Source organism: Platalea leucorodia (assembly GCF_965183815.1).
Source record: "Platalea leucorodia genome assembly, chromosome: 5".
NCBI classification, from domain to species: domain Eukaryota; kingdom Metazoa; phylum Chordata; class Aves; order Pelecaniformes; family Threskiornithidae; genus Platalea; species Platalea leucorodia.
This window is the reverse complement of record NC_138827.1, coordinates 95,674,819-95,684,659: the sequence shown is the minus strand read 5'-3', so window position 1 is coordinate 95,684,659 and position 9,841 is coordinate 95,674,819. Positions and strand designations below refer to the sequence as shown.

Genomic DNA, 9,841 nt, shown 5'->3' with positions numbered 1-9,841 from the left:
CACAGATAGGATGCATACCATTAAAAAAAGGTCCGTGTAGGCGTTTAGTGAGATGGAGCTCTTTACTTTCTGGAAAACATTCTCCAAGGGCTGGACTAAACAGCCAGGGTGACATCTTGGCTCCATGGACCTCAGCAGGACAAAGAGCTCATCCCTGGTGTTGCAGTGTCCGCTGACCCTGGCTGAGAATGGGAGGCTGCGGATGAGCCCCACTTTCTCGCCTTCTTGCCTGCAAGTTGCCTTCTTTCTACGCTATGCCCTTCTGCAACCACATCGCCCCTATACCCACCCTAACTTGTCTTCTGCAGTTGGTCCGGACTCTAGGATTCAACCACAATCATACTCAAGTTGTTGCTGAAGATGATCCTCCCGTCCTTCTTGCTGCTGCACTCGGGCTGGCAGAGAGCCTCCTGCAGCTGCCGCCGCAGCCCCGGGGGGGCCGTGCCCAGGAAGTTTTTTGTCCCGGTCAGGAAATCCATCATGCAGATTCCAACCGGGTCTCCCTCGATAAAGCACTCGGTGATATCCCAGCCTGATGGGAACTCATAAACACGGTATTCAACACCCAGTCTCTTCAAAACATCCGTGATGCCACTGGAGGTGATGTAATGGCCGCTGTCGGTGGAAGGCAAGCAGTGTCTGTACTTCTTCCATAAGCTGGCCCATCCACTACTGTCTGCCAGAGCAGGAGGGAAGGTTACTTTTGCAAAGCCAAGGTAGTCAAATACAGGCTAATACAACTACTAAATGAGCTTGAAATGCTCCCTCGCTGCTGACCCAGACTTTGCCAGCAGTAGAAGAGCTCTCCCCTTACTTGAGTCCACTTATAAATGTCCATGCCTGGAGAGTTGTAAAACTGTGATCTCCATCAGCCCTCCTTCCAAAACTCTCCTGTTTAAAGGAAAATCCGAGGAGACGGTCTCCAGCACTGGATTTCTCCGGAAGGAGGAGTACACAGAGATATACACTGAACCTCCATGCTACCTATTAACTTCCCCTTTGATAGAATAGTGCAGGTGTTTTATACATTGAACCTCAATTTTAAGTATACATCAAAGAATACATACCTGAAAAGCCAGTCCCAGCTAGCAAGGGAAACAGCCTACCGGCAATGCTAAAGGGCATTTTAATGGCAAACGTGGGGAAATGTGCTTTATCCACGGCACCGCAAGCCGGGGATCTGTGAACGGCACACTGGAAAACAGACTCTTTTTTAAAAATAAGTGCCGTGATGTTGTAAGTGCCTCTTTTTCCTCTTGGCAGCTCCTGTTGTCCTGCTGGGGTCTGGGTCACCGCTGTGTGGAGGGAAGAGCCCCAAAGATGGGTCCTCCCAGAGCTCAGGTTGTACAGTGCTCATTTCACCACGAGGAAGGATTGACCCTCATTCATTAATAGCCACACGTCTGTCTAGCCAGTAAGCTCACAGCAGGAGGTCTCTGCAAGTTAGAGAGCAATTCACCTACTTCATAAGCAGGGAAGCAAGAGCAGGAAGACTATGCCTATGCAGTCCCATCCGACATGGGAGTCCAAGAGGCTAAGCCCAAGATCGCTTGTTCCCTATGAAATACAGTGTTTGTTTTATTTAATTAGTAAGCACTACTAAAATCCTGAGATGAATATTTGTGGTTCTCGTACTTCAAAGCTCTTCAAAACACCAGCACAGAAACAAAAAATAAAAGGCCCCTCTTACCTGATAAAATTATGATCAGGAGTTTACCATGATGGTCAAGGCAGCTGTGGAAAAACTTGATAGTATTGGGAATATCCTCCACACGGTACAGCATCTAGAAGTGATAGAGTTACACACAGCCGTCATCCCTCCTCCACAGTGCAAAGGCCCTTCAAAGTCTTAAACCTTTTCTCTATAGAGTTGTTTTAAATTACTTCCCAGTTGCTTCCCAGCCTGTCCTAACTCAGCACGCACGTTTAGGGGTGCCCCACTGGACTGAGCATCACCAGCTCTCCAGCAGCACCAAGAGCCTGGGGTCAGGCCCAGGGACCCACAGCTCAGCCTCGGCCACCAGCCAGACACTGACTTGCCCATTGCTGCCCTTCAAGTCCAGTGCAGTTTTGTGGTTGGAAAATACATGCAGAGGAGAGTCCCCTGGTTTCTGTGGCTGGTCCTTATCACCAGGAGCATTTCTCGGATGTGTCTGGGCCGTGGGCAGGCTGGATCTCTTCCAGACACCAAGGAATTTCCACTGGGACAAAGCAGGGCTTATCTCAAAGGCTGCCCTCAGGGCTTGTAACTTAGCCCTTGACTCATCCACCAAAATTCTGAAACACTTTCCAGTTGTGAAAGCAGCTCTTATGAAACGAAAGCAAAAGGAAATAAAAGCCACTAAAGCGAGAGAATAACAGATTTTTTACAAAATATAATTGGTACATACAACATCAGCGTCATCAGTATCAGAGACACAGCAGCATAATTTCTGACCCAAAACCTGACACAGGTTCACTAAACTTTCCCTTCAGTGCCATCCAAACTACTCTGATTAAGCAAAAAAATTATAACTTTTTGCAGCAGCAAAGCATAATTGTTGGCCTCCTTGTGATGTGTGATGGTCTTACACTTGTCCTGTTTTATTACCCACTAATATACAGTTAAACCAGTACAAGCCAGAGACCAAAACCAGGGTGGATAGGGAATGAGGTTTGGTGTTTGTAGAGCTGCTGCAGAAGCTGCTGCTCATGGGAGAACGATGATCAGCTCTGCTCCCCCTGACTTGATGCATACAGCAGAAATGAAGCGAGTAGTTAAAGCTAATTAAAACAATACTCATTACCTGGATCATATGGATGAAGTCAAATTTCTTATGTGCACCTTTCTCTTTCACCTGTTGTTCATACTCCAAGGAAGTGAGCTGGTGCCAAATAAAAGAGACATTCTGCAGGTCTGGAGCTTGATTCACCAACTCTGTTTTAAAAAAGTAGAAGAAAAAAGTGAATTTCACAAAACAGCAGAAAAACTCATCATTCAAATCGACAGTCCTCGCTATACCCCCGGCAGGAGGTACAGCCTTACCTTTGTAAGCTGCCACGTGCTGTGGGTTGGGCTCTATGATTTCGTTGTCAATAAAGACCCCCGGGTGCACAGCCTGCAGTATCCTAATCATTTTCAAATCCTGCTCACCTATTCAATAAACACAAATTCATTACTTTAAAAGGTACTTAAATGAGATGAAAGGATGCCGGTGCACCTGCCGCCTCTGCTGCTGGGAAATCCCCCAAGCAGAAGTGAGGCACTTTCTACCTTGTGGCTTGCATGGTGGCAGCTAACCCAGTGATAGTCTTACCATGATATCTTACTGCTCAAGGTAACACAGACTTACAGATAACACTAAGAACAAGGTAGAGATAAGCAACAGCACAGAAACCTGCTAATGGCAGTACTCTGGGTCACGGGACAGACAGGTCAAAACAGTCAAAGATCAATGTTCAAAAAAAGAACCAGGAAGCATTAGTTTTCAAGAAAAATGCAAAGTTTGAATGGGGGCATGGAGGGAATCAGCACAGTTGTGCAATTTCAAGCATCACAGGGCAGTCCATGCCTTTGGCAGTGCCCTGCGGAGGTAATGGTTGCTCTACCGCTAGTGTGACATGGCTTGGAGACCTGGGGAACTGCGTGGCAAGAGGAAAGACCCATTGACATGCAGTACCCTGGGTCTTCCCTCTTTGGAGCCTGACCACATGGTCTCAGCTCTGGGCATCTACTAACTAGTTGTTATCTTGGAGTTGCAAATAGAGAGTCACATATTGGCATGTAGGTGCCCTGCAGATTTAGCTATTGGTGCTCCTCTGTTGTTTGAGCTCTGGAGGAGCAAGCAGCAGTCTGTCCTTCTGTCCTAGGAAGTTCCCAGCCTCTTTCAAGGTGATGCAGGTCACCCTTGTTTCTTTCAGAAAGGCCGTGATACGCCGAGTGTGCAAAGTCCACCTGGTTCATCTGGGACTACGGAAATAAACAGCAGAGGTGACCACCTTGAGTGAACCTTTGCGAGAATCCTGCCTGTAGCTGATGGTGGGGCCTAAAAATAGTCCTGCCCTTGCAAATGTCACACACACAGGGCTTGATATGAGATACTGCATCTTCCTTAGCCTTTCAGCTGGTGTACCAGCTATGACAAAAGTCGTCATCTTTGGCAGGTGTTGCAGTAAATAGAATTCAAGGAGGGAAATATCAGCCATGCCAGCACTACAGGGACATTTAAGGACAGACGAGCCTTTTGAAATTGGAGAAAAAAATACCCAAGACCCCTGAGGAATGCAGTGGCAGTGGTGCAGGGCTGGCCAAAGGCAGAAGGAAAGAGGCTGAGGCGCCATCCGTTGAAGATAGGTGCATGGACCAATATTGTTGACACTGGTATTTCAAGGCAGATCCCTATAGCAAGCAGCTGAATCAGACAGTCCTAAACGCCAGTTAGTAGGTGCCTTGGGGTGGGAAGCACCAGCAATTAGAGGTGCTGACGTGGGCTCCCCACAGGCTCAGGGGAGGCAGAGCATCACTGCCCCGTGCCCTGGAGCCACTGGTGGTGGCAAATGGATATATCAACAGCAGATGGGTATTTTAAAAGTTGTTTGGGTTTTTTTTACTCCATCTCTGTAAAACGCCCAAACCCAGTCTTCGCAAGAGCAGGTAATAACATCCTCAGCTGGGGTGTCTGCAAAAAGAAGCGGTAAAACACAATGCTTCAGAGCAGGAATTTCTCTGCTCCGCCTTGCCCTGCCAGCAACAACCCTTCAGCACTAACCACAGTGAGGCTGAAACAGGAGTGAAACCCCACTGCAAACAGCAGGCCACACTGGCACTAACTGGGAGGTTACAGCTGAGATAGTTAAACCAGCCATGGGAAAACGTGAGGTGAATGAGAAAATGCAATCTGGACCGACCAGCAGTCTTTTAGGATGTGGAGTAGGTCACTAATCCCCACTAATATTTTTGTCAACTAAACTAGTTCTGGGGGCTCGATGAAATCAGAGTCCAAGGCTGGAAAGGTCAGGGATCAGATATAACCTTTTGCTCAATGCCATCCTAGCTCGCTCCTCTGCCTGGCTGCAGAAGTTCAGCTCTTACAGCTGTGGGCAAGCTGAGGGTGTGCGAGTCCCTGAGGGGCAGCAACCCAGGAAACCCAGGCAGTTTTAGGGTTTTTATTTTTCCATTAAAACATCTTCTGAAGAGGAAATAAGAAAAAATGAGGACGATGCGAAAAATTCATTTTTCCCTTGTGTTTTCTTGGAGTCAGAATTTTGGTTTTATATTACTTAATGAAAACGGAGTGTAATTGAGAACTGAATGATTTCTTACGGCTTGCTTTCTCATATGCTCCAACATATTCCCAACTGGGGAAAACAATTCAACACGATTTTCTCTTACTCAGGAAAACAAGCAAAAAAAAAGTGAGAAAAATACTTTCATTTGAAAATATTAACACTTAAAAAGCAGCTGAAAATACTTTAAAAAGCAAAAGCAGATTCTGACAAATCTAACTGCCACTTCTTTTCTCTACTTTTTATTTTCTCCCAGTTTCCCTAGGAGCAAAGTTGGATGTTTCACCACTTCTTTTTGGTTTTTTTTGGGGGGGGGGGATTTCTCTTGGGGGGGAAATATCATTTGCAGTTAAACTCTACTTATCACCAGATAAAAACACAGCAGTAACAAAGAAACACATCTTGAAAAAGCTGACGAGGCCCTGTGCTAATTGTTGTGGCCAGCTGGTTTTGCACCACCTGGAGCAGAGCATTGCCCAGCTTTGGCCTCCAGGATCCCTAAAAGCAAAGCAAAATGAGAGATCCCTTCAGGCAGGATATTCTAACACAGGACTTTGGGTGGAACGAACCTCTCGGGTGTCTCTAATTCTCTCCGACGAGGTTTGAAAATGCTCTTATACCTAACCCGGAGCAGGACTCCTTGCTCTGAGACATATAAAGTCAGGTGAGAGTCATCAAGAGGCAGAGACTAAGCTAAAATCATCACACTCATCTCACTTCTTGGACAGATTTGAGCAGCAGTGTTTCGTAAGGGAGATGGGGAAGGAAGGGAGGGAGCATTGCTCTCGTCCCAGCTCCACACCCTGTTTTGCTGTTCTCTGCTTCAACGAGAAATGCTGTTCTTAACCCCCATTGCTCAAAATTTCAGTATCACTTTCTGCTACCCACAGGGACCCCCAGCCCCCCCGCAGCAGCGGTGCTGCTGAGCTCTTTACCTGTGCCACTTCCAACTCCCAGAACATTTATTGTCGATTTTCCATTGCCGAGACTGAAACGATAAGTACACATTACTTCACCACACTATGTCACACAACTTTATGTTTTAATTCTAATATCTTGGATGCCACGTTGGCCCGGAAATTTAACTGAGTTCTGCCACATGAATTGGGATAGAAATTCGAGCATCCCTTTGGAGCCCAGCTATAACCAACTGTGTGGCGGGAGCCAGCCCCATATTAGCAAGCTCATATTTCACAGTACAGTAGGAATCAGGATATAATGTTTCTCTTCCTCTGCCAGAGAGTTTTCTTCAGACTGTGGCTGGCACCATGCAAAAAGGCCTCGGGGAACCCCAGGGCAAAGGGCTCTCTTCGGCGGGAGCGGGGCTGCGCCTGGCCAGGATGGGCACCGCTCCCCAGCCGGGGCTGCAGGGACAAGGTGAGCTGGGCCAACACCTCTGCACCCTCAGGAGCCAAGTGTGGTTTTCCAATATTGGATATAAATGCCCAGAAAAAATAAAAAAATCAGGCTATCCAGGTGACTGGAAATCCTCTCTTTTCAATATTCATCTTGGTTTGAAATTGGGAGGAAAGGTCAAAATCTTCAATAACTTTTACCTGAGAAAAATTACTTCTGAAAAGATCCAAAAAAACCACCCAACCTTGTGGTTCCTAGCAGAATATTTAAAACAGCCTGGCTCGAGGATGAGGAGCCTGGGCTCGAGGAGCCTCGCTGCTGTGACATGCTTTATGGCTTTATTCTGCTCTCGGGCATGGACTGTGCAGAGGGATTGAGTTTCCCATACAGAATCTCAGGAGACACCACAGCAATGATTCAACAAGAGGGGAGAGAGAGGGAATCCTGCAGGGTGTGAGCTAGACAAGTAGCCTTAGCCCTAATGAGGGTCAAGACCCTGTGACAGACCCACAATCAGCATCACAGGAAGCCACAATGTTTTGCATCATTAAAATTCACCTAAGTATTTTTTCCAATTAAAATATCCCAATACAAATTATTTTTTAATTATTATTTTATTGCTTATCTTTTATATATCTGAGCTAGAGAATAAAAATTTGCCTGCCTAGATTTTTTTCTCCATGGAGAATACAGTTTCCATAACATCCAAAAATTACCCAAACTTAAAAGATCTTTCTTGTGGATTAGATCTAGGCTGCTCTAAAATTTATCTGCTCTCATCCAGGCTTAATATATTACATCAATACTTCACAAAACTGATTATCATTTGGTACTTAAGCAATGCAAATCGACTTAGGATAGAAATAAGCAGGTCTTAGGGGACTGAGAAAACCAAGAATTAGTCACTAGAAGAGAATTAGAGATGTGTTTCTGTTTGGACTGATGTGTGATGAAGTCCCAAAAGTAGAGAGAGAGCACAAGAGATAGCTTTCTTTTGAAAAACCAAACAAATAAACAAACAACAAAAAATACTTTAATCCTTGGAAAATCAGCTAATTGAAAAGAGATGGACATGAAAATGAGGTCCTGATTCTTTCCTTAACATAAGCCGAGAGGCAACACAGTCTATTAATTGAAACATCATGTATTCTGGAGTCATTAGACAGAATATCCTAAAGACCGCTATTAAGGGACTTAAAGTTGAAAAGCATTAAAAATTCATTCATGCCCCAGAAAATCCTTAAACACATTTGCTGACCCTTGGTGCAGGTTGCCCTCCCAAGATAACAGATGGCTTTCCCACTTTGGTGGAAGCGCTCCTTACCCAGCCATGATGTTGGGCATTTCTTTCTTGTTGAACTCATCCATGCACTGGTGCTCTGTTGAATGATCCAAAAATGACTTAAAGGCTTCTACATACTCCTCGACTGTGAGACTTCTCATGGAAGGGATCACATATAGCTCTTGAGAAATAAATAAAATACAAATTGGGTGTTAGTGGCTTCAAGGCAAGTGAAGGATCAAAGCACTTACCTCATGGAAGAAACCCAACCCAACCCAAGAGAAGCCAGAGATTCAGGAAGACGGTAGAGAGGACGCATGGTCCAGGAGCCGTGCAAGCAGGTGGGCTCATGTGAACACTTTCCAACCTGTTCACACTCAGGGTTTGAAAATTATTCTTAGATACCCTTTGTCATCAGCATATTTTTTAAGTAAAAGTGCCTCATTACTACAGGTCTCTCTGAGGAAAAAAAACCCCTTAATTTCCTGAAGATGCTTAGGTAGGTATGGGCTATTCGATTTGCAGAAAGGGAGGTAACTGGAGTGTTTTTCTGGAAGACTCAAGGCAACAAGGTGAAGGGAATCGCACAGCAGGTCCAAACCTGGAGGGGCCATCACTCTTGCACATGCTGGACAGTGTAACTGAAATCGCCAGCTGTTGGCACGCTTGCTATTAAGGGTGATGCAACACAAAAACTGCCACCCACAGCTAAAGCAAAAGTAGCCAATGCCGTGCACCTCAATTCCGACTCTTGCCAGCGTGGGACTGCAATGCGCTGTCGGAGAGGTGAATTCCCTGCTGGGAACTGCAGCTCGTGGCCAGGAGGGCAACTGATAGCAAAAGCATTTCATTTGAACGGGCTCATGCTCAAATGTGGGCGGCTGAGACCAAGATTTCTAGCTCTGAACCAACACCCAGAGCTACTCAAGGGGTTGCAAGCAATTATTGCAAAAACTCGCTTTCCTGCTGTCTCATCCTAAAAAGAGCACTGCTGCCAAGGCACAAGCTCTGGCCAACTGCTCGGGTCTGAGGAGCAATGATACAACTAAGACTTGAGGCTCATGAGGAGATGTCATGCAGCTGAGTACTGGTGCTGGTCTATCTCAGACAGAGGGCTGCAGTAGGAAGGCAGTCGTAGTGCCAGCCTCAACGTGCGAGATCAGCGTTGGAAAGCTTTCAATAGGAAAAAGCATTCAATAGGAAAAAAATCAGCTTTTCCTCCTAAATGAAATGAGGATGAAGGACAGAACTCAGCAGAACATCTTCATCCTCATTTTTGCCTTTTGAGGAGCTGCTTATTTATCACCTGCTTTTAGTTGCCACTAGTAAGAAAACTATGTATGCCTCATACGGGACTGTGCAATCTTGAATTGAATGCCTGTGCTGTTTCCAGAACCACACGTCATTGGCAGCTGTGTTTCTGGTAGGTATGTAAGGAGGCCCTATGTCCAGCCCTATTGGAGGTAAAGATACCAACATCTATCCTGAACGCTGAACTATACCCTAACATAAACTGAAATCACCTGAATTGCAGTCAGTTTAGCATCCTGGGTTTTTTTTTGTTTTGTTTTGTTTTTTTTAAACAATCTCTAACTCCAAAAGAAATAAAACGTGTTTGTAGTGATAGCAAGCTGAGTGGGCATTTTACTTTAATCTCCTTTTTTTTATCTCCCAAATACCTGAATTATCGTGTGGAGCTGTCAGAATCTCTGCTTCAAAGTTCATGCTGGGGAACCTATTCCTGTAAGGAAAGTATAGCACTTCAGTTATTTGAAGAACCTGTATGCTTTTTTGAAGCTGCACTGAAAATGCAGAACAAAAGGAAGATGCTCCAGGACAAATTTTCCTCGCCTGATAATCAATGCTATTTGTTCTCTTTTACTAGACCAAAGAAAGTCAAAACTTCTTGGTTAGCTGATCACCTGTAAGTATCAGCAA

The 9,841-nt window shown here is 45.4% G+C and overlaps 1 protein-coding gene across 1 annotated transcript; it reads right to left on the bottom strand.

Annotated features, from left to right (window-relative positions):
* Positions 1–320: 320 nt before the first annotated feature.
* Positions 321–9,628, bottom strand: LOC309590757 (carnosine N-methyltransferase 2; the record flags this gene model as incomplete). Its single annotated transcript, XM_082312181.1, has 7 exons — positions 321–676; positions 1,691–1,784; positions 2,787–2,917; positions 3,026–3,133; positions 6,201–6,253; positions 7,946–8,084; positions 9,583–9,628. The coding sequence occupies 7 exons, from the start codon at positions 9,626–9,628 to the stop codon at positions 321–323; spliced, it is 927 nt and encodes a 308-aa protein (XP_082168307.1).
* Between the last annotated feature and the right edge of the window lie 213 nt (positions 9,629–9,841).